Genomic DNA, 25,863 nt, shown 5'->3' on the forward strand with positions numbered 1-25,863 from the left:
GGGCATATAGTTTCCAGTTTGTCCTTCCTCACTAGTTTCCATAGCACCTTCAATTCTTTACCGATCTCTTTCATATTAGGCATATGTGGTACCTTGCATGGACTTAACCTTTGATGAGGTCACGGGGGTCAAGGTCACCAAGGCTAATAATAGATTTTTCCGTCACACTTTTGTCACAGTTTCTCATAGCACATTCAATACTTTAACGATCTCTTTCATATTTGGCACGTAGGTAACTTGCATGACCTCTTCCTTTTGATGAGGTTTGAGGTCACTGGGGTCAATGTCACCGAGGATAATAATAGAATTTTTAAGGTGGTTATTAACACATAGATTGACATAGCGCATCATCGGGGAGCATCCATCAGTTTCACTGATATTCTTGTTGTATGTTATATACGTGATCATAGATACTGTAAATTTTGTCTTATGCGACATGTTTATAATGTAGAAGATGAGTACCCTGTGTTTATGCAGTGCCCATTATATAACACAGATATGATTTGTTTATTCGCTGCCTGTGTTTGAATGAAATGGAAACTTTGGTTTTGTTCAATATGTTAATGGCCGATGAAAATGACAAGCACATATTTTTGATTGCAAAATGTGTGTATGTGCATGCTAATATATAACAACTACGTAATTATCATGCAAATTAGCTGTCATTTTAATTCTGCATGCTTGTATTGCATTGTGTATTTATATCTGATAAAAAATACTGATTCTTAGGTTACTTTATAAGTATGTACTATTTTGCATGCTTACATGTTATAGGTAGTTAATTATAAAGTAATCCTTGTTTGTGGTATTATAATGTATAGCAGCATTTGTTCTACGAAAGTGCATGCGTGTTGCATCATATGACTTTGTTTCTTTAACTATTCAGGTTATTTATATAATTATGAAATTAAACTATGTATTATGGCCCTGTGGCCTGACTGCAAATAATATTCGTATTTGTATACAGTTTTTGTAATGTGATGTATGGTGGTATCATGTTGTTTCACTTTTTGATCAATATAACTATTATGCATACAATGTGTTATTATTCTTACCTCAAAGGAGCCATATCAATACAAATTACAACTTTCCTTCAAGTGAACAGGTTGACACGAGTGACTGGTGTATCGGGCATATCTAGGTTTTAAAAATGACAATGAGATTTACTATACGGTTTTAAACATTGTTATAACTGGTGACACGATTACAAGCGGTACATTTACCGGTAGTTTCATACAAATGTTACATAAATTCATGTGCCATATCAAGTACAAGCGGCACGTACATCGATAGTTCGCATACCCATGTTCAAGTAATATCTATTACAAGAGACAATTGTACCTTAGTTGGCATAGTCATGTTCAAGTGAACAATGTCGCATGCGTGATATCATTCAAGCGTCACGTGTATCGGTGGGTTTATATACGCATATTCAAGAGATCCATGTCGCATGCGTGACATAACAAGCGCCACGTGTACCAGTAGTTTGTATACCCATGTTCAAGATACATAACGCACGTGTGATATCAATTACAAGCGGTACATGTACTAGTACTTTGATATAAATGACGAGCGTCACTTGTAACGGCGGTTGACATACGCATGCCCAAGAGATCCATGTCGCCTGAGTGATGTTCATGGCAAGCGTCACGTGTACCGTTAGTTGACATACGCATGCTCAAGAGATCCATGTCGCCTGCGTGATGTTCATGACAAGCGTCAAGTGTACCGATAGTTGACATACGCATTGCACAAGAGATCCATGTCGCCTGCGTGATGTTCATGGCAAGCGTCACGTGTACCGTTAGTTGACATACGCATGCTCAAGAGATCCATGTCGCATGCGTGATATTAATGGCAAGCGTCACGTGTACCGTTAGTTGACATACGCATGCCAAGAAATCCATGTCGCCTGCGTGATATTAATGACAAGCGCCACGTGTACCAGTAGTTTGTATACCCGTGTTCAAGATACATAACACACGTGTTATATCAATTACAAGCGGTACATATATAGCCTTGTTCAAGAGATCGGTGTCGCCTGTGTGATAGAAATGTCAAGCGCCACGTGTACCTTTAGTTGGCGTACCTTTGTTCAAGAAATCCATATCACATACGCGATATATCAAGCGTCACGGTGTACCGGTAGTTGGTGTTACCTTGTTCAAGAGATCCATGTCGCCTGTGTGATAGTAATATCAAGCGTCACGTATATCTTTAGTTGGCGTACCCTTGTTCAAGACATCCATGTCACATACGTGATATTAATATAAAGCGTCACGTGTACCGTTAGTTGACATACGCATGTTAATGAGATCGATGTCGCCTGCGTGATATTAATGGCAATCTTCATGTGTAGGGGTAGTTGACATACGCATTATCAAGAGATCCATGTCGCCTGAGTGATGTTTATGGCAAGCGTCACGTGTACCGTTAGTTGACACACGAATGCTCAAGAGATCCATGTCGCCTGCGTGATATTAATGGCAAGCGTCACGTGTACCGTAAGTTGACATACGCATGCTCAAGAGATCCATGTCGCCTGCGTGATATTAATGACAAGCGCCACGTGCACCAGTAGTTTGTATACCCGTGTTCAAGATACATAACACACGTGATATACCAATTACAAGCGGTACATGTACCGGTAGTTTGTATAGCATTGTTCAAGAGATCCATTTCGCATCTGTCAACTTCATGAGAGTGCCAACCGAGATGTTTGATGAGATTCTCGCACGAGTGAGCCAAAGGATAACGAAACAGCGCAACGACTACAGACGTCCAATTGAACCAGGGATGAAGCTATCAATTGAGCTGCGGCATCTTGTGTCTGGTTCAAAGTACCGTGATATGCGATTCGGCTGGAGGGTACCCCACAACACTATTTCTCTTCTCGTGCTAAAAATAAGTACCGCTTAATTTACTATAGTGTTAAAATAAATTTAAAAAAGGCTTCTGTTAGTCATTTTAATATTTTTATATATTTTAATGTCTACGTCTAGCATCAGTTTATATGAATTGCATTGTGTTAAGTTATTGGTATAGGATAAAAGGCAAATAGATGAGTGCGCGCATTACAACACTAACCTTCTAAATTGTATATTGTAATTAGTACTGTCTTGTGCGCATATCTTGAAATGCACACAGTTATAAGAACATTTTATGAAGTAGTATATTTTTACTTTATCATCCATTCGCTAAAAGTCATGGATTATCTACTACATGTGTAATCCACGCGAGCTTATTATACTGTTATCTTTTACGCGTCAGGTCTGTAGAGCAGTCATAGATGAGTATGCTGACGAGGTGATGTCGTTGCCAACAACAGCTGCCGATTGCACGCGAATAGCGGACGGCTTCAGGGACAGCTGGAATATCCCCCATACTCTTGGTGCTATTGATGGCGAACATATTGCTTGCAAATGTCCACCAAGATCCGGGTCTACGTATTTTAATTACAAGAAGTACTTAACCGTTGTCCTGCTAGCCCTGTAGGATTCTGAGTACAAGTTCGTCTGGGCTGACATTGGAGGCCGTGTTGCTGCATCCGATGCACAGTTGTGGAACGATTCCGACCTGAAGGCAGCAGCTGAGAACGGAGACCTTAACCTGCCAGAACCTGAAGTTTTGCCACATGATTCTGAGGATGTGCCCTACTTTTTCATCGTTGTACGTTGTACGTTGGTGTTCGGTACTTTTCCGTTTCTCTCACGTTGGGCGAACGTTTTGTCCGGTACTAATGCATTTCACTGCCGTTTTATCCGGTAGAAGTCCTTTACTCGCACAGTCATATCCGTTAGCCGACCGTTAATTATCAGGTACATTTCCGTTAAACGTTCGTTTTTTCCCGTTATAGCACCGGTACTTGTGCGGTAATTGTGTGTTCCTACGCTTCACACACCGTTTGCGAGAATCTTGAGCGACAAAGCAGGTAATTTCATCACCGGATAATCAAAATCTGCATTTTTGTGCGTTTTTTCTACGTTGCATATTCGTAAGTCGGTCTGACCGGGCCTTGTAATTTTGTAATTTGCTCAATTCGTTTCTATCTAAAATCATTACCCATATAAATCGCGTCTATTCGACGTTAACCGGTTTCATAATAACAAAACACATTTCACAATGTATAGGCTCAAACAAACTTGGAATACTTAGGGAAAACGTAGAGCAAAATAGGAGGTAGCTTCACCCAGCTCCTTTTTTTTTTTGTTCATCGCTCCTGTCCCTTTAAGGCATCAACATTGAAATGATGAATATCCTCCAAACTTTAATTAATTTTGTCAAGTATTCGATAACAACACTCACGAAGCACATGTGCTTACACCTGTAATTAAATACATTTTACTTACAAATACCCTTGATATAACACATAATCAGAAAATGTCATCGTCTGTTCCGAATTTCCACACTGCTCACTTCTTTAGCAGCAACCAGGCACCTTTTGGGATCCTAGATCTTTCCATTGGTATACTTTTGACTGTGTAGTACCATTTGCATTTCAATTTTCTTGTGGATGTATCATCAGCTACGAAAACTTAGTTTTCTATACGGTGTCAAGCGTTTGGGTATGTAGGAAGTTCGTCAGAAACGGTTAATGACGCTATTTTTGCATTGATACTTCATGCTGCCAAGCAATGACTGTATGCATACAGACACATCCTTAAACTCTATATCTACAGGCGTGTACGAGTACTTTAAAACCACAGCTCTTCTTAATATTCGCACAATAGTGTACTATAAATTAAATAATCTTATTATGTATCCCTGATTTGAAGTAATCTAAGACCAGAGCACATTTTCACCAACATTTCAAGTTGAAATAATAGACTCGTACTTATATTTTACAAGCAAAAAAAAATTCTGTAGGTATCAAATTATGTTCAAATAATGACGTGTTCTCTGTCTAGTTCTCCGTATATTGAATGCGATTGTTTTACGATAAGAATACCTAATAGGTCAAACGCTTTTCCATTGCCTTTCTAAAGTCCCAGTCTTACACAGAGCAAAATTCATTTAGACAACTATCTGATTGGAATAATTTTAGGTTCATGAGGATCAATGTTGACACCAGTACTTCCTTCAACATTCAGATTTACAAAAAGCCTTATTCGTTTAATTTCTTGTTTCATAAAATACATAGTTTTGATGATTCATAAAGAGTCATTTTGATGTAAACGTCGTATTTCTTAACACTTTAGTGTGAAATTCATGAAACAACAAGATATTTGTTTGTCAGAAACACTATCAGTACGTCCCCTTCTGTGCCGCTTTGAAGCTATATATTTGACCTTGACCTTTCACCACTCAAAATATGCAGCTCCATGAGATACACATGCATGCCAAATATGAAGTTGCTATCCTCAATATTGCAAAAGTTATGGCAAATTGTTAAAGTTGGAGCAAACAAACCAACCAACCAACCAACCAACAGGGCAAAAAACAATATGTCCTCCCCCCTATAGTGGAGGTGGAGGGGGACATAGAAATAACAAGATGCCTTTGTGATACACAATGTCCCCCTATATGACGTTTGACCTTGACCCTTCACTACTCAAAATGTGCAGCTCCATGAGATACACATGCATGCCAAATATCAAGTTGCTATATTCAATATAGCAAAAGTTATTGCAAAATGTTAAAGTTGGCGCAAACCAACCAACCAACAGACCAACCAATAGACCAACCAACAGACAGGGCAAAAACAATATGTCCCCCACTACTATAGTGGGGGACATAAAAGCAAGGCAATCAAATCACATCGATAACAACGTTGAACTTCCATCATATACCTTTTTTGGCAAATATGGAAGTTATGTATTAAATAATAATAACAATACAGTGTTGTTGTTTTGTCATTTATTAAGTATACAGATCATTGCAAGATTCTGATGGCTTTTCTTAAAATGCATCACCAGCCGTCTGGAACACTGAAAAAAAGGCAATGTATACTCTGTTAAGTTATGGTGAAAAACAAATTATTTGCATTTTTTGTACAAAAATAAATTAAAAAGGCTCACATTATACTGCAAGCAATTCATAAGTTGCCTGCTGGTGACCCCCCCCCCCCCCCCCCCCCCCCCAACATCATTAACAATAGTGCATTGTCTGTATATTACCATCAATTCAAGATTGTATGATTCAATCTCAATGGTTTGTTTTGGTTAAAATTGGTACAATGAATCATATTTATTTTAAGCTAACTCACATGCAATAGTTACTGAGAAACGGCTCCGAATGGAAAAAAAATCTTAAATGTCAGTCTAATAAGGGGCCATAACTCTTGAGCTATGAAGGTATAAATCATTATAATGTCAGGGTCAAAAGTATTTTATGTGGTGTGTTTGTGTTGAAAGTGTTTACAGATCCATGGAAGTGTTAGCGATATGTAGAAAGAATTATAAGCATTCTACAACATGTGTCATCACTTTCAGACTCTACCTGGGACATTTCAAAGGTTATCCATCACTGAAATGAATGTAATAAGTTGAAAAAAGGCTATATTTAAGGTAATAAAAAATATATTGGTACATAATTTGAACCAAACTTCTCAGGCAGTTTCTAATAATTGACTTTAATCAAAGGTTTACCAAAAATGGAATTTTTTTAACAAACAAAAAAGGCATGCCATGGCTAAACTATTAATTAAATCTTACCTACCATAGTGATTTTATTTACAAATGATCAAAGAAATGAGTGAAAATATATACTGTCTATGCTCACAAGTGAAATAAAATCGCTACCAGAACCAACACATTTTCACTTTATTTCATGACTCTCTGAACAAATTGTATACTATTATAGTTCTTGAATACATTCATATTGGCGAATTTGGCAAGAACCAGAATGAAATGTCACTTTGATTTTCAAAAATTTGATTCTTGAATTATATAAGATTTGTTAAAGGGCATATTGACAGCTAAAACGGAATTTTATTCTCTGAAATAAATGTATGCGTTAATATGAACTTATTTATATGTTTCTTAAAGCACAGACCTTGCTTTATATATTGTAAATATGTACATTACTAATTAACAAGAGCTGTCAGAGGACAGAGCGCTCGACTATTCAAGTGCTTGACAGTATAACGTAAGCCATCATGGAGAGGGGGTATAATGTGTGTGTGTGTGGTCATTTAATAGATATTTAAAAAAAAGAAAAAAAGAAAAATTTGAGGGGGGGGGGGAGTCAAGGTCATTCAAAAGTCAAGGTCAAATTCAACTTGCCAGGTACAGTACCATCATGATAGTAAGAAAGTATTTGAAGTTTGAAAGCAATAGCCTTGATACTTTAGAAGTAAAGTGGATCTAAACACAAAATTTAACAAATATTCAAAGTTACTAAGACAAACAAGAATATCAATGAAACTGATGGATGCTCCCTGATGATGCGCTTTGTCAATGTATGTGTTAATAAACACCTAAAAAATCTATTATTAGCCTCGGTGACCTTGACCCAGTGACCTCAAACCTCATCAAAAGGTAGAGGTCCATGCAAGGTACCTACATGCCAAATATGAAAGAGATCGGTAAAGTATTGAAGGCGCTATGAGAAACGGTAGCAAAAGTGTGACAAAAGGAAGTCTATTATTAGCCTCGGTGACCTTGAACCCAGTGACCTCAAGCCTCATCAAAAGGTAGAGGTCCATGCAAGGTACCTACATGCCAAATATGAAAGCGATTGGTTAAGTATTGAAGGCGCTATGAGAAACGGTAGCAAAAGTGTGACAGAAGTAAGGAAGTAAGTAAGTAAGGAAAGACAAACTGGCAACTATATGCTCCACCGAAAAAGGGGCCATAATTCTGTCGCAATGCTTATTACAGTTGTCTGATCTTGTTTATAGATTGGGATCATGTTGGTAAAGAAGTACGCAAAATTTGAAAGCAATATGTCAAAGGACATAGAAAATATTTGAGGTTGTACGCAATTTTTAACATAGATTTATCAATAATATTCATATTCTAAGTGAAAAAAGGGCCATAATTCTTACAAAAATGCTTGATTCAGTTGTCTGCTCTTGTTTATAGATTGGTGTCATGTTGGTAAAGAAGTATGCAAAATATAAAAGCAATATGTCAAAGGACATAGGAAATATGTGAGGTGGTACGCAAACTTTAACATTCCAACGCTCACGGTAACGCCGACGCCGGGGTGAGTAGGATAGCTCCACTTTATATATATATATATATATATATATATATATATAGTCAAGCTAAAAAAAGTTATCCCCACGAAACTTTTTGTGGGCGCAGGAAATCGTAGTAGTATTAACATATCCAGCTATGGGCATGCTCACTGACCATAATGAATAATGGAACAGTAGTTTTGTGTAGAAAATATTCATTAAGATTGTGAATGTTGTGGGCAAGATTTCGATCCCCATAAGCACTAAGACCATAATGTAATAATATTTTTTTGGCCCTTCACTAATCTTTTTAAACGATTTCATCAATGTTCCTTATACATGTACATTTATTTTTCATAAAAATCGGACATGTGGAATGTTGAATATTTGCCATTGCATAGAGAAAAACCATTGACATGCCCCCTTAAATTGATTGCAGAAAAAGTTGTAAACCAAAAACAAATAATAACAAAGAGCAGTGAAAAAAATTGGCCATTATTAATTTAATTTCAAAGAACAATGAAAATTTAAGGCAACAAGAGCTGTCAGAGGACAGCGCGCTCGACTATTCGAGTGCTTGACAGTATAACGTAAGCCATCATGGAGAGGGGGTATAATGTGGGTGTGTGGTCATTTTATAGATGATATTAAAAAAAAAAAAAAAAAAAAAAAATTGTTGTCTTTTTTTTTTTTAGGGGGGCGGGGGGGGGGAGTTCTGGGGTGGGGCATGGGGGATGGTTTGGGTGGAGCCCATTGTGGTATGTCAGGTAAGTGTTGTTTTGTCAAAGTATGAATCAAATGTGATCATAAATCCCCTCCGATGAAACCGGTAGGGGACAATAATGAGCGGATACAAATTTAAAGGATAGAACTGAATGTTCAAACCTTTTATCTTGTTTGAACCTGATTGGTTTTGCAAATCGCATTAATTAATTGTGGTGAGCATTGGTGTTTTGTTTCTTGGTACAATGAAACGGGATATGTGATTTACTAAGAAGAATCAAAATCATAATGTGGCAAATGAATATTTATCTTCAAGTGTGAGTGATGCCAAATCCAAACTCTGCATATTGAAACAATATGGTCACCATTTGAGTGAGATTTAAAAGAAATATTTCTTAGTGGCCTAGGACCTTTGACCTGAAAGTATAAATTCAGCATATAACCTGATTGTAGCGAGTTGTTGAATGAGCTTTCTTGCATATATACTGGTATGTGAAAATTGAGTATTAAGTGTGACTTTGACCATGAGACGAGTTATTCCAAACCTAAGCTTTCCATTTTGGCTCGTTATGCATTTATACTTCACATTGCACCCTCTTTCAATTACCTTGAAGACTCTCGTCACACCTTGGGGAGGTTGCTGCTGGGAGATAATTTTTAGGTCCAGGAAGCGCTCGGAAGCAGTCAATATAGCAGTAAGCATCTTCCAGCACCCTGTTATGGAGAGAAGAGTATTGGGGTTTATGGTGAGAACTGTGAGTGTCATTCTTTTGTACAGTTGTAGTGGCAGTCATTGTGTGAATACTCATGTAATCACTCTCACTTAAGTATCAATAGCTAATTATATATATATATATATATATCATTCGGAAACCATTTTACTGCTTCAGGTCACTGTGACCTTGACCTTTGACCTAGAGACCTGGAAATCAAAAGGGGTCTTTTACCAGTCATGATCAATGTACCTATGAAGTTTCATGATCCTAGGCTTAAACTTTCTTGAGTTATCATCCGCAAACCATTTTACCGTTTCGAGTCACTGTGACCTTGACCTTTGACCTAGTGAACTGATAATTGAAGGGGTCATTTGCCAGTCATGATTAATGTACCTATGCGTTCTTGAGTTATCATCCGGAAACCATTTGATGGACGGTCTGACCGACATGTGCAAAACAATTAACTCCCTCTTCTTCGAAGGAGGGCATAATAAATTAATTTTGTTCAATCTATCTATTTATCCATTAAAAAGTTCACACTTTCAAAACAAATATAATACAAACTTGGTCATCAACAATAATAAAATACCCCTGCTGTCCCTGTGAATGTTAATGAGCGAGGATCAAGGAATCAAGACCATTACTCTTGGATGTGAAATCAATGCAAATAAAAATTGTGTTTTGAAAATCTTCTTTTCATGCTGATCACATATTTACAAGTTTGAATGGATAGACAAATCCACAACAGACCAACCAACATACAGACTCCAATATACCAGGAATAACCCCACATACCGCATTGACACAGAATATTTTGCATGCTGTCTTCACAAGATAAGAAAAACATATTTACATGTTTGGCGATTTTAAGAGTTATTATGCAATTGTGACCTTGACCTCAGAGATATCGACAATTCTTTGGCATGACACACCGTTCAATGATGGTAAACAAATGTGCATTTTTTTTGTTTAATCTCACAATGAATGACATAGTTATGGCCCAGATAAACTCACAACCAAACTTAGATAGATATTCAGTCACTATTTATTCCAAAAATTTGTGTTGAAAGCCTGTCGACAGGTGTCGCAAGCCAGTGTTATAGGACCTAAAGTCAAAATCAATGTGACCTAATTTTTCGGCCCGGCATGGCCCACGTTTGAAGTTGGCCTAGAGATCATCTAGATTAAACTTCTGACCAAGTTTGGAGAAGATCGGATGAAAACTACTTGAATTAGAGAGCAGATACCATACTGAATGCTAAAAAACGCACAAAGTGACCCTGTGACCTAGTTTTTAGCCCGGCATTGCCCATGTTAAAACTTGGCCTAGAGATCATCTAGATAAAATTCTAACCAAGTTTGGTGAAGATTGGATGAAAACTACTTAAATTACAGAGCGGACAGCATGATGAATGTTTTAAACGCACTAAGTGACCCCGTGACCTAGTTTTTGACCCGGCATGACCTATATTCAAACTTGACCTAGACATCATCTACATACAACTTATGACCAAGTTTGGTGAAGATCCAATAAACACCTTGAATTAGAGAGGGGACACTTAATACAGAGCCATCGACAGACAGACAAGGTCACTCCTATATACCCCACTATACTATGTTTCTGGGGATATAATAGCAAATAATCAAGAAATATAAAACAAGATAATCTTGATAATAATAATTAATACTCAAGCAACAAACATATGAACCAGGTATCGCATTGTGGAGCACTAACCAGTTTTTACTGCGGAAGACGACAAGCTTCATTCTGTGTGTGATGGGCGGTTGGGAACCATACCCTTCAATATGAAAACTTGCCAGCTTCTAAGTGTTCCACACAGAGGTCAGCACCTTCACTGTCTCCAGCTCAATCTCTAGGTACACCTACCTATATATGCAAAAATCAATTGAGTGAAACCACTAGTTTGATTATCCATTAGATGCATTCTTGATCAAACATTAGAGCAGTAGTACCCGTGTGATTTACAATATGGGTATTTTTACTGGATGCTGTAAAAATAACAGTTTGCTTTTGTTCACGTCAATGACCATGATAACACATTAATGGCTATAAAAGAAATAATGAAATTAGCTGAACAAACGCGAGTTATCAACAACCTATGGCATAACTAGCAAAACCATCAGTACAGTTTACAAAAAAAATGCTTCTTTTGAAAAATGGGTTGTTTGTACAGTAACTGTAACACTATTTACTTACTTACAGTTTCGTTTCACATTCATATGCATTTTCTAAATTTTGGCATTTAAATTACATACAAAATATGAGTGAAAATAGTTTCATGCATCGTCAGTTTTAAACAAGAGTGCCAAACTGTCACAAGATATGCCCTTTCGAAGGTTTTGGACACCATGCTCAATGCTTGAAATGCACTAAGTGACCTCGAGACCTAGTTATTGACCCGGCATGACCCATATTTAAACTTGACCTAGATATCATTTAGTATAACATCTGACTAAATTTGGTGAAGATCATATGAAAACTACTTCAATAAGAGAGCGGACACCATGCTAAATACTTGAAATGCAATATGTGACCTTGTGACCTCGTTTTTGACCCTGCATGACCCATATTCCAACTTGACCTACATATCATCTAGACACAACTTCTGACCAAATTTGGTGAAAATCGGGTGAAATCTACTTCAATTAGAAAGCAGACACCATGCTAAATCCTTGAAATGCACTAAGTGACCTCGTGACCTAGTTTTTGACCCGGCATGACCCATATTTTAACTTGACATAGATATTGTCTAGACACAACTTCTGACCAAGTTTGGTGAAGATCGGATAAAAACTATTTAAATTAGAGAGCGGACACTGCTGTGGACGCCGTCCGCCAAGGGTGAAACTATAATACGTCCCGTTTTTAAAAACGGGCGTATAAAAAAAGGAGAGCATAAGATTTGGCTGTGTGAGAGGGTGTTTTGCTGCGTAAATGCGCGACTCTCACGCTGAATGCCCGATACTTGACAGGCGCATGAATGTTGATGCAAACTACTTCAATTAGAGAGCAGACACCATGCTAAATCCTTGAAATGCACTAAGTGACCCCGTGACCTAGTTTTTGACCCGGCATGACCCAAATTCGAACTTGACCTAGATATTGTCTAGACACAACTTCTGACCAAGTTTGGTAAAGATCGAATGAAAATTATTTGAATTAGAAAGCGGACACGAAAAGTGTGACAGACTGACAGACAGTGCGAAAACTATATACCCCCTTTTCTTCGAAAGGGGGCATAAAAATAACTTATCCATAGACATCGGATGTATTTTGTAATGGGAATGCTTTGGAGATTACCATAACATTCTGTGCACACGTAAAACCTTTATGAAGAATCCTCAACATTAAAGATTTATTAATATTTTTGAAAATTAAGCAAACATTCATTTTTTTCCATGAAAGCATTACAATTATGGCTTTTTATAAGTATAATATGATGTATGAAATAGTTTTTTTCTTTTTAATTTTAAGTTAATGTTGAACCATTCAATCACTTTAAAAACATTGCAAGTTATTGCATTTCCACAAAGCAAATGAATCTTAGCAGGTAAATTCAATGAATTTATCATTGGTACCCCCAGCTGATAATTTTAAAAATCTGTATAGAAGTTCACCAGATGATGTTTTATGCAAAATATGTATGTTCGCACTGCAGTTTTTGAGAAGAATATTTTTAAGTGTTCATTATATATATATTATAGAAGGAAAACAAATTTGATCCGAGGGTGGGGCAAATATGATCCAATGATACTTGAACAATCTTGGTGAAGGTCCACAAGATGAACTTTCATGCCAAATATCTTTGCTCTAGGCCTTGTGATTTATGAGAAAATTTTTGTTTTTGAGGTTTTTTAATATACTAATAAGGAAATTACATTTCCCTCCCCAGTGGGGCAATTTTGACCCCAGGAACATAGTTTGAACAATCATGGTACAAGTCCCACCAATTAACCTTTGAACTCTTAAGTGTAATCTTGAGTTTGGAGATTTTGACGTAATTCTTTCTTATGACACACCGTCGAGTGATGGTGAACAAATGTGCTTAATGATTTTAAAATCTTACAATGAATGACACAGTTATGGCCCGGACAAGCTCATTTATGGCCATTTTTTACTTTTGAACTAAAAGTGTGACCTTGACCTTCGAGATTTCGACATTATTCCTTCCCATGCAACACCGTCAAATTATGGTGACACATGATTTTAAATTGAATTTAATTCTGACAATGAATGACATAATAATGGCCCAGACAAGGTCATTTATGGCCATTTTTTACATTTGAACTCAAAGTGTGACCTTGACCTTTGAGATATTGACGTTTTCTTGAGCAGTGACCGGCCGTGTCATGATTGTGAACATTTATTGTAAGTTATTTGAAATTCCTCCAATCAATAACAGACTTACGCTCCAGACAAGCCTAACCCGGACTTTCATACTGACGGACTGATCCACATACACCAAACCGCCAACTGTGACAAATATGTCGAGCTCTCCATAAGTGGGCTCGACAAAAAATCGACTTGCCCACAGGTAAAGGTCCACCACACAATGTTTCATGCTAAATATCTCAGCCCAAGGCCTTGCAGTTTCAGAGTAGATTTTTTAAGTTTTTCCTTTTGGTTGCCAGGGCAACAAGGATTTCATGGAAAACAATTCTTGGAGCAACATTGAAGGAGCTTCATGCCAGAAATATTCCTGCCAGTTTCATCAAGCTTTGTCCAAAGGTTTAGTAGGAGATATTGTTTAAGTAAAAATGTTGACATATAGACACACATCGCAAAACAGACAAAGACCAGCAACAATAACTCAAGTTGAGCTATAAAGGGTACATCTCTGAAATGACTAAATCATCCTGATGACTCTTATGCAAGAACCACTGAAAAATGATAACAAATTTGATCTAATTTGAATTTCACTAAATTCATACACATATGCAGACAGAAATTTGACATTTTCAATCAATTAAGGGGCCATAACAGTTTAATTTTACAATGGCTTCAAGGCCTTTCCCCAATTTGGAATGTCAAAATGAACTTTTGCATTATAGTTTATCTGTCTTCAAGGTAACAATCTGGTAAAAATATTATACATAAGACAAGTCGGTCAATTAACAGGCGAACAGCTTTGTTGTATACTTAAATAAACCCAATTTTAATGCCTATTAACTTCAAGTTTCATTCAATTCTATGCAATTGCTACTGAAAAACAACTCTGGTCTGAAAAGTAATTTAGGGTTATCTTTTCGAATCAATACTAGGCTTATTTATATTACATACCCTCAGGTTTGTATACTTGCCAGTTCAGGAGGCATTATAGAGCGCTATCAGTTTAATGATTATTCCCCGAATATCTTTCAGGTGTGCCAGCTGGGGGCTCCTGGATCACCTTGATCGTTTTCACTACATGCTCACTCTCAGTGAAGTGGCGCTCCAGGTTTGCGTCCGTCAGGATGGCCGCACTCTCCTCTACCCTCCGAACAACCTCGCGACGGCTCTTATCCAGGCAGGTTGAGGTCAGGAAGCCTGTGAGAAGGAGATCGGCCGAAAAAAAAATAAAGCTAAACAAGCAAATTTGTTAAATTGATATCCCCCGCCAATATGCTTCTGGACACAAAAGTGTTATATTTGACACTCAAAAAAGCATTTTTTCAAGATACAAAGGGCCAAAACCCCGTAATTAACAGACTGTGTACAATGCCATTTGGCGTGCATCGTCCTCTTATCCATATATATACTCATACCAAGTTTCAATGAAATCGGCCAAAGCACTTTCAAGATATGGCTCTCGACACAAAAGTGCTGGACGGACGGAAAGATGGACGGAAAAACAGACAGAAAGACGCCAACGCCAAAACATTAATAAGTAGATGTCCAAGAAGAATGAATAATTTACATAAATCAAATCCTAAGTTTACGCTTACATTGTTCAATGTGCGGGCGTCCGCTAGACCATTCCCTCGCACCACTTCAGGAAGTTCTTGATTGCCGTTAGTGCATTCCGCACCGTCTCCAGCTGGTGAGTGGTGTTGAGGAACTGTCGTGGACCTCCATATGGCCCATCCACAACAGCATGTCACTCAACACCACTCCTTCCAAGTAGCCAGACAGGGCCAGGAACCGGTTGATCTTCATGTTGACCTCTTGTGTTTTCGACTCGTTTGCCAACCCACCTGGCCTGCTCCGCAGGAACATGTAGTCTACATATGAGTCAACGATTGAAACTGCAACAAGTATTATTGGATGATATTCTATGCTAGATGGTGAAATCGCATATAATTTAACTAACAACCAGTAATTCCAAAGTATTATAAATAAATAATATTTATCTTAAATTTTAATGTACTTATATATATTTCCTCACGGTTTTTAATATATATACATGTAACAATAATAATGACTATCAATTGAAATGTATATAATTAAAAAAAAATCTGGGAAAACAGGGCTTAATGCACCAAGTACTGGTTCTACCCCGAAAACGGACTCAAAACTTTACACTATATAAGCAATCCATATTGTTACTTGCAGCTTCTCCGACCATGCATCACCCTTGCATTGGGTTCCAGGCTCAGGCAGTATTTCGGCATTAGGAATGAAAAGTCCTCTTCCTCCTCCTCCTCATCCTCCACCTTCTCATCCTCCTATGCCGAGTCATCATGAGTGGCGAGTCTGCTGGTCACCTTTCCTGAAGTTTTCGCGACCTGTAAATGACGTTTAAATGTAAAAGTTACAAATCGTTTGGTATGGTTTTGTATTAGACATTGATAGAAATATGAGAAATTAAATACAAAAACCACACGAACACAATTTAACACTTACTTTCCGGAAACGGCCCTCTTGTGTAAACAAAATTGAATGTCCCAGCCTCCATTTTGTGCTCCTGTTCTAGATGACGCAGCCGGTCAATCACCGACCGGTCGCACAGCCAGCAAGAGTAGTAATTCCTCGGCTTTATCATCTTCACTTTCCGACCGGTCTTAGCACGTGCCTCTGACATCAACGGCTTCATGGGGTCTGCCGTCAGCGCTTGCACCCAGCGAACGTGGTCTGTTACCCGGAGGTACACAGTCGTGTTGCCTTTTACCACGCAAATGGGGCATTGCCTTGGGATAGGCTTTGCGTTTGGTGTCTGAAATATTAGTTTGAAATGTGTACGAAGCAGGTGGCTATCAATATATATGATTTATTAAGAGATGATGAGATAACGGACCCAGTTAATTGATTGAAATAATGATTATGTGATTGAAGCTGTTATGCTAGGGTAAAATACCAAGGAATGTGTATAGATATTGTTAACTTTTTTTTAATGGTGTTAAAAATGAATATTTTATTGCAATATTTGCACATGCTTTGTTTTATTTTACAAAGTAATCACTATTAACCTTAAGTTTATTCTCATGAAAAAAACATACCATTAAATAGCAATACTGATTACTTTATCTATTTGAGTGACATTAAGAGTGACCATGTACATGTATATATCAATCTATACTGTCTAACCCCCCTTGCAGATATTATTGACAGGTAAATATAATATTATATACCGTCTTATAACGATTCAAGACTTGGCCAAAATAAGGCCCCATTCCCTCAACAAAAAAGTATTAATTTTTCCCCAGATAAAAATTCACCCGACACTCAAGCAAATTAATTGCCCTAGACCCAGAATTGTCAAGTTTAAAATGTTTAAAACTAAATAGAATTGTTATGTATTTAATTTGGCGGTGATTAAAAAAACATATTATATTGTTTCTCATGTTTGGTTTAAAGTCCACATTTTTTTTTTAATGATGCCCTATTTCCCCCGCCTCAGGGTACAGGTATCATTAGGCATTCTGAATCAACATTTTCATCAAAAACAATGATTCTTCATTCTTTACAGGCTGGGGGATTAAATTTTTAGAAACAACAATAACCTTTCAAATCGCATACCAAACGTTAAGACTTTTTAAATGAAAATGTGGATTCCGAATGCCTAATGATTCGGAATACCTTGACAAACTGTACCGTTACCCCAAACCCTGAGGTAGCTGTGGCGTAAAGGATATGGTGTCCGCCTAGCAACCAGGAGGTCACGGGTTCGATCCCCACTGTGAAAGCGTTCTTTAGATCTTCCCTATAGACACTAAGTACTGGTTCTAGGCACCGGAAACAAAATTTACAGCTTTTTCAAATAAGTCCTATGCAATCAAACTAAAATATACAGGTTTGAACTAAACCAGAGGGAGATCTCTGCATTCTGCATGTTAGTCTTATTTATAAGACGCGCGAGATACTTTACCCATATAAAAAGTAGCTTAATATTTAAGAGCGTCAAAAATTTGGACTAGATGCATGTATGCAATATCCCAGTGTGATTCGAAGGGTGTAAAGAACCGAATGTAATGGACCGAAATTCGACGATGTAACGGTTACATGAAGCAATATTTAGCAAATAATGAAAGAAATAATGAAATGTTTAATAGCAGAAAATAATAATTTTAAAATCGGCTGTATTACTTTGAAATGATTCAAAGACAATAATCATCCATTTAATCAATATAAATAGAACATCGTCGAATTTAGGTGTCGTCGAATTTGGGGTGCGGTAGGATAATGTATGGTTTCCAGTATTTACTATGGGGAAGAACTATTGTTGGCAAAATATTTCACTTCAAGAATATGTTTGCGTATCAGATATCAAATATGTACAACACAAAACCAATACAATTGTGTTACTGTTATGAATAATACAATTTAAAAAAATGTTTTTTTTCTCCGTTTATTACTTTCACTGAATCGAAGGGTTAACAGAACCCAAGGCGAACATGATGTAGTGCGAACACAAGGCTACGGGTCGAAACCCATTAATAAAAATATATGCAATGACAACATAAGTATGGGGTCAATATACAAAAGATACCGTCTAATTATTTGGACACAAACCACAGTTTACCAACCACTCAAAATGGCGGCGACATCTACTTTCACTTTAACCATTTACTGCGCCCGCCACTGAGCATGCGCATACTTGGTTTTACATGCTATTTTTAGTTGGGCGACGGTGGACCATCGTCCATATGCATATGGCATGTACTGTAGCTCGAACGTCATTTCTATCCACGAAAACAACCTTGGCTTGGGTGCAATATCTTACCAAGAGGTTTAACTCAATTCTTTCGAGAACGCCTCATGATTTCGAGATGAAAATTTCAAAACAATATTCAATCGCATGATAGCTACATTTTTTGTCTCGCCTATATTGTTCTCACACGACTCATTGTGTCAGATATTCAATTTTGCAAAATTCGATAACAAGAAAACTTTTTCGTGTTAAGAGCATTTATCTTCATTTTGGTATGATTTTGTAGGAAATTCAATTCCACGCATTTTGATGTATTACACTTAAACGTCTGTCTAAACACACAAACAATACAGTGCAATAACGATTTCGTACTAAACGCATTTCTGTCTTTAACTTTAGATTTTTACAACGTCGTCTTTTATCCATGTAAACAAACGAAACAAGATGTTAAGTTACATCGGTTTAACTCAATTTGCTCGAAAACGTCTCATGATATTAAGATGAAACTTTCACCATAATATGTAATCCTATGATAGCTACATTTTTTGTTTCGCCTATATTGTTCTCACACGACTCATTGTGTCAGATATTCTACTTTGCAAAACTCGCTAACAAGAAAACTTTTTTGCGTTAAGAGCATTCATCTTTAGTTTGGTATGATTCTGTTGGAAATTCAATTCCACGCATTTTGATGTATAACACTTAGCTATATATCATAACACAACAATAAAACAGTCCGATAACGATTTTGTCATAAACGCATTTCTGTCTTTAACTTTAGATTTTTACAACGTCATTGCATTTCTATGCATGTAAACAAGCGAGGGAAAAGAGTTTAACATGCATCGGTTTAACTCAAATCTTTCGAAAACGTCTCATGATATTTAGATGAAATTTTCACCATAATATGTAATCCTATGATAGCTACAATTTTTGTCTCGCCTATATTGTTCTCACACGACACATTGTGTCAGATATTCTACTTTGCAAAACTCGCTAAAAAGAAAACTTTTTTGCGTTAAGAGCATTCATCTTTAGTTTGGTATGATTCTGTTGGAAATTCAATTCCACGCATTTTGATGTATAACACTTAGCTATATATCATAACACAACAATAAAACAGTCCGATAACGATTTTGTCATAAACGCATTTCTGTCTTTAACTTTAGATTTTTACAACGTCATTGCATTTCTATGCATGTAAACAAGCGAGGGAAAAGAGTTTAACATGCATCGGTTTAACTCAAATCTTTCGAAAACGTCTCATGATATTTAGATGAAATTTTCACCATAATATGTAATCCTATGATAGCTACAATTTTTGTCTCGCCTATATTGTTCTCACACGACACATTGTGTCAGATATTCTACTTTGCAAAACTCGCTAACAAGAAAACTTTTTTGCGTTAAGAGCATTCATCTTTAGTTTGGTATGATTCTGTTGGAAATTCAATTCCACGCATTTTGATGTATTACACTTAACCGTATGTTTAAAAACACAAAAAATACAGCGATATAACGATTTTGTACTAAACGCATTTCCGTCTTTAACTTTAGATTTTTTACAACGTCATTCATATGCATGTAAACAAGCGAGGGAAAAGAGTTTAACATGCATCGGTTTAACTCAAATCTTTCGAAAACGTCTCATGATATTTAGATGAAATTTTCACCACAATATTCCATCATATGATAGCTACAATTTTTGTCTCGCCTATTTTGTTTTCACACGACTTATTGTATCAGATATTCAAATTTGCAAATTTCGCCAACAAGAAAACTTTTGTATGAAAAGAGCATTCATCGTTATTTTGGTATGATTTTGTAGGAAATTCAATTTCACGCATTTTGATACCACATACTCGATAGTGTGTTGAAAATTGGCTTCAATATTGACAGAAAACCATTTTGCTTTAAACACGCCTTTGACAAATTCTTCATAAAAATACAACGTCATCTCATCTGTTAAAGACTAGTGTACAGCGAAATGCGTTTTACAAAAAAGTTGAGGTCGTGTTTTCTCTTCAATCATTTAACCGATCTGCATAACATTTTCGCAATAACATGAAACACGATAATAGCAACAAGTTTTGTGGGGATCATTTTTTGCTAACATATTCGCATTAAGTAGAAATTCTTAGTTTTTCGCATGAAAATCACTTCGCTGACAAGGAAAAAAATTCCCATTCAATACAAGTACATAACAATTGCTATCATTCTATAGGGTATTCTGTTCTGCACATGTTGATGTATGACACTCCACAATAGGCCTAACTACAAGGAAACTACTTCGACAAAACGCATTCGTGCTTATAGAAATTTTGAACTTTAAAAGTATCGAGCTAAACCGAACGTCGTTAGATAGCGAATAGTTGATAAAACTGTGTTTGTATCGAAGCGGTTTATTTTAACTGTCACAATAACGCGTGAACGCATTTCGATGAAATTTTCACTACCATAACCAGCAAATAAACAGGAACAATAAGAGTTTAAATATTTTGCAAGTAGATAAGTGGATATATGTCAAAATTTCTGTTTATTGGCAAAACTTGGGTTGATATGAAGAAAAGATTTTCATTTCGCAATATGATACAGTAATATTTGCATCATGCGATGGGGAATTTATTTCTGTGCATTTTGGTGTAACATACTTGATGTTTTTGTAAAACGCGGCAGTTATACGGGCAGAAAACCATATCACAACAAACACACATTTCATGAATCGTAATTTTGACCCTTCGTTGTCAGTGCAAATCGACGACGTCATTTCAATAAAACTCATCTTTCAACTTAAAGGGGTGTTGACATATCGATGATACAAAATTGTGTTTATTTGAAAGTGATTTAAGTGCAATATCTCTTGAACCCGTTGTCCGAATTCAATAAAATTTTCACCAGATGAACCAAAATTTCGATGCGCTCATACTGATACTATTTGTGTATACAAAATCGAACGCGCGAATTATGATATTTTGATTTTAACGCAAATTTTCTCGATATTTCAAATTTTCAATAACAATAGTACACATAACCATACTATTTGTATATCATTGTGTAGGCGCCAGTGTGCTGAACATTTTGATATATGTGGTTTGATATTTATTTTCTATATCTTCGTTGTACTAGTACTAATCACAAAACACAGTTGAAAAAATCACAGCGCGATAGTTGCTCTTTAATAAAGTTAGTGCGAAATCATATCGAGCTGCTTTCGTCAGTCGAACGTCATGAAAACATTTGAGTTCTCGGAATTGAAAATAAATATTGAATTGTTCAGGCTATGTAGAAAACTAAATGGGTATACGGGAATATTTTGTGCTGATGTTAAATGTTCAGTAATAAATATTTTGATGGATTACTCACATATTTGATATGATCTAGGATTATTTCAGAATGATAGGTTAGTAAATCTATGTTTGACTAGATTTTTTTATATACTCGCCTTTTGTCGTTTTAACATTGACTATAAAAATCTGCGTTGAGTACGCCTCATAACAAGATTTGAGACCTAAAGACCATGGATTTGCTTTAACTCGAAGGAAATACTGGATGGATTGGACGGACTCATGCTTATCAATTTTTATGCCCATTCAAGCTGTGAGTGTGAATATTTCGGCTTGTATGGTCATGAAAAAATATCATCACAAAGTCAATATTTGTAGGATTTTTGCATGGTAAGTATGATTTTTAGATTTGTCATCAAATACACATTCGATCGTAACTCAAATCATGAAGAATAAACATTTTCCATGTGCTTTTCTGTCATTCTTCGTTTGGTCGTTGAAGGGTTCGGACGTGTTTTTCGAAGCTCTCGACGTCGTGACCTAATTATAATTTGAACTGCGCGGGTAAAGAACGCTCAGTTGCGACTTGGACATTAACCAATACGGACGTGTTTTTAAAGCGCTCTGAAAAAAGTTTTGACTTTTAAATTTTTTTTACTACGACAGAATCTTAGTTGACTGATGGTCTTTGACAAAGACAGACTTGTTTTTGTGAGCTCTGAAAAAAATTTGACTTTGAAATATTTTTACGATTAAAAAGTTTCAGTTGACTTTTGAACGTTGACGAAGACGGACGTACTTTCGTGAGCTCTGACTATTGATGAAAAGTTTTCGCGTTATAGAATAGCGACTTGGTACTCAGGTTGTTGAATGACTGGATGACTGAAGTGTTAGGTTATTGTTATGAGATAACAACTTGACTTTGACTTGAGTTGTGAAATGAAATCATACTCTTATGCGATGTTAACTTTTGAACGTTTAGTATTGACTGACAACGAACTTTTGTGAGCGTTATATATGAAATGTTTGACTTACATTAATTTTTTTGAACGACTTGACTTCACTTTAAGTTTTGACATCGGACTGATCGGACGTGTTTTTTTAAGCTCTGACTTTGACTGTTGTGGAAAATTAAATTTATGTTGTGGTGTCAAGCGATTGACTCTCAGTTGAGGTTCAGATGTCGAGCTGTGCGGACGTGGTCATGGAGCTGCTGTCTACAAAAAACGTGAGTACAAATTTTTTTCGTTTTACTGTTTAGATCTTCATGTTTCGCGATAGATTGAAGTGGAGTTGCGTGATGATGTATGATGGTTGTAATGTGTTGGGAAGAAATTACTCAGTGCTGATACAGTGTCGATATGTTGTAATGAGCGATGATAGTGGATGATGGTGGAACAGAATATTCATTGAGGTACTTTGAGGAAGCGAACATATGATGGAAAAATGTTGCAAAAATATTAAATGACAATTTATTGAATCACTTTTGTTGATATGTATGATATTGATTAAATTGTATTTGCATGCTGTAACATTTCTATTTCATTTCAGGGGGCTGTGGTGAGTATTGTAGTATAAATTTGTTTCAATAAATCATGATGAATGAAAACTGATTTCGATTCGTTTTGTACAGGTTTACTTGTATAGAAGTGTAATGCGTTGGGTAGAAATTACTCAGTACTGATATAGTGTCGATATGTTGTGATTAGCGATGATGGTGTATGATGGTGGAACAGAATATGAGCTTCTTTGGGGAAACGAACATATGATTGAAAAAAATTTGCAAACATAGTAGATAAATGATATGATATTGCTTAAATTGTATTTGCATGCTGTAACATTTCTATTTCATTTCAGGGTGCTGTGGTGAGTACTGTAGATTGTAGTGCATATGTATAGAATTCAATAAAAGATTATGACTGAAAACTGCTTTTGATTCTTATTGTACAGTTTTAGGGATTATAAGTCTATAACAACTCTGTCGGTTGGTGTTCATGAGTGTGAGCTTAATACAGCAATGTTTGAGTAGTACAAAAATGTTTTCGCTTTTGTGGTCGCCAGCTGTCCGTGATCTGTAAAGTGAAAATACACAGAGCTATGAAGCATACAAATGTTTTGAAATTTTATCAATGATTGTATACTATGCATGTTTTGATTTAGTTCGTTTCAGATTTGACATGAGATGAAAACCTGACATGATTTGAACAGAGCTGGGAAACGAAAAGGTAAGTCTGTTTCATTCCACTATGAACACTTGTATTTTGACAAAAGAAGAGATAAAGTGAGTTACTTTATCATCATGGTTTCATTTAGTGAACAGAGGTAAACCTAGCTAGCTTTTCGTGTACTCTATTTTGGATGAAGAGTTTGTTAGTAACTTAAATTGTACGGCTAGTAAAGTATGAACATGAATGCTTTGTTCAGATTTTCAGATGTGTGCTGGCAGTTCAAGTCTGGCAGCCGAAGTGAACAGTCGTGATTTCTGGAGCTCCAACAAGATGCTAGAAGGTAAGTAACTATGTTTGTTTTGCATTGCATGTTTTCATATGTTTCAGACTTTCAAGCAGAGATGTCATGCTGACTGGAGTTGAGCACAGGGCAGTGACAAAGTGAAAGGTAAGTACTTTTGACTGAATGTTTGTTCTATGCATGTTTTGTTTTAATACATTTCAGGAGTGCTTATCCAGTGATGATATGACAGTTGGAGTGAACAGTGGAGCCAAGCAGTTTTGGTTTTGGAGTTACTCAACAAACCTTTAAGGTAAGTTTAGAATAACTCAATGGTATTGAATCATTTTTAAAAAAAATGCTGTCAGTGAAGTACTGTCAGTTGCTTTTGGACAGTCGAACAGAACAGACGTGGTTGCGAGAGCTCTCATATCTGTTGTGTTAAACTGCTTTTATGATATGTTATGTTTGTTTGTTTGTTTGTTTGTGTTGTACTATTTTTCAGATGCTGTTGGCAGTGATGGGTTTTCAAGCTGACCTGAACAGAAAAGCACTCATATGGTAAGTACAAAATAGTTGTTATATGGGATGTTTTGTGCATGCTTTTATGTTTCAGGTGTACTTGCAGTTAGAGACGAAGACGATTCAAGAAGAGGACCATAGGTCAGAAAGTGGATGGAACATACAAAGGGTAAGTTGAACCTGTGTTTTTGTTTGATTTTTACCACGCATACTTTGCTTTGCCCTGTTTCAGATTTCACATGCAGAAATTAGACAGGATTTCAACTGCTGAAACACAATTCATCAAAAGTAAGGTCAGTTTTAATTCATTGATTTGAGTTGTACAATGTGTTCTTTACTTTATTTCAGATTGGAGTCACTGGTTTACACATGGAAGAAGATTTCCACGTCTGTTACTCAACTCTACAGAAGCAAGGTAAGTCGATCAAATTTTTGTTTTCATTTGTACTGCTGTAATGTGATGGTAAACTTATGCTATTGTTCATGTGTGTCATGTACAGATGGATAATTCAAGTTTGATCTGTGTTGGTTTATGTTCAAAAACGTTTTACATGTATGTGTGTTTGAAGATGTTTTGTTTCAGTGGATGTCCAGATGGCAAGCAGAACAGACGTGTTTCTTGGAGCTGCCAAACAGTGAGTACAAACGTTTTATATTTTTCAGTTGTTTACTCATAGAAGTCTGTGAAAGATGATAACAAGGGTTGAATTGCACAGTACTTGTGTCTAAAAATGCTGATGTGTGACGGTTTACTGAAAAGGGTAAATGCTAGCCAGTACTAACACTTGAGCAACCGTGGGATGTCGAACTAACTGATGATGTACTATGATGGTGAACACTTACTATGTGTATCGAAATGCTTTTGTTGATATTTATTATAGATGATTTGATATTGGTTAACATTTGTTTGCATGCTGTTAACATTTCTATTTCATTTCAGGGAGCTGTGGTGAGTATTG

General features: G+C 36.5%; 2 protein-coding genes and 2 long non-coding RNA genes across 15 annotated transcripts in view; 2 read left to right on the forward strand and 2 right to left on the reverse strand.

Moving 5' to 3' along the window:
* LOC127872378 (uncharacterized) overlaps positions 1-1,069 on the reverse strand; it is an 8,902-nt gene extending 7,833 nt beyond the window's left edge. Inside the window, exon 1 of the mRNA XM_052415710.1 lies at positions 1,056-1,069. Within this exon, the coding sequence (XP_052271670.1) occupies positions 1,056-1,069 (14 nt within the window). The remainder of the gene's footprint in view (positions 1-1,055) is intronic.
* Positions 1,070-5,841: 4,772 nt separating this feature from the next.
* On the reverse strand, positions 5,842-18,648 carry LOC127875089 (uncharacterized). 12 transcript variants are annotated; one of them, XR_008047265.1, is made up of 9 exons: positions 18,526-18,641; positions 17,600-17,724; positions 16,406-16,715; positions 16,109-16,287; positions 15,508-15,807; positions 14,999-15,109; positions 11,297-11,449; positions 9,453-9,559; positions 5,842-5,927 (listed from the first exon to the last, which is right to left on the reverse strand). XR_008047265.1 is itself a non-coding variant. In XM_052419908.1 (6 exons), the coding sequence occupies exons 1-4, from the start codon at positions 18,563-18,565 to the stop codon at positions 16,241-16,243; spliced, it is 543 nt and encodes a 180-aa protein (XP_052275868.1). In that variant the 5' UTR covers positions 18,566-18,648; the 3' UTR covers positions 15,016-15,109; positions 15,508-15,807; positions 16,109-16,240. The 12 variants fall into 12 exon arrangements, 1 of the variants encoding a protein (XP_052275868.1); XR_008047262.1 differs by having other exon boundaries at positions 17,579-17,724; positions 18,512-18,530; XR_008047266.1 differs by having other exon boundaries at positions 18,512-18,526.
* On the forward strand, positions 9,476-11,706 carry LOC127875091 (uncharacterized). Its single transcript, XR_008047270.1, has 2 exons — positions 9,476-9,600; positions 11,274-11,706. It is a non-coding gene; the product is annotated as an uncharacterized LOC127875091 (long non-coding RNA).
* On the forward strand, positions 15,668-17,332 carry LOC127875090 (uncharacterized). Its single transcript, XR_008047269.1, has 2 exons — positions 15,668-15,816; positions 16,115-17,332. It is a non-coding gene; the product is annotated as an uncharacterized LOC127875090 (long non-coding RNA).
* Positions 18,649-25,863: the final 7,215 nt, after the last annotated feature.

Source organism: Dreissena polymorpha, chromosome 3 (assembly GCF_020536995.1).
Source record: "Dreissena polymorpha isolate Duluth1 chromosome 3, UMN_Dpol_1.0, whole genome shotgun sequence".
NCBI lineage: Eukaryota > Metazoa > Mollusca > Bivalvia > Myida > Dreissenidae > Dreissena > Dreissena polymorpha.

Bases quoted from the DNA above. Each gene is read 5' to 3' on its own strand.
- LOC127875089 (XM_052419908.1), bottom strand. From the start codon at position 18,565: ATGGTTAAAGTGAAAGTAGATGTCGCCGCCATTTTGAGTG. The intron at 17,725-18,525 runs GTTGGTAAACTG...TCCGGTGCCTAG, and splicing joins TGTCGCCGCCATTTTGAGTG to AACCAGTACTTAGTGTCTAT. The intron at 16,716-17,578 runs GTATTCCGAATC...CTAATATTTCAG, and splicing joins TAACGGTACAGTTTGTCAAG to ACACCAAACGCAAAGCCTAT.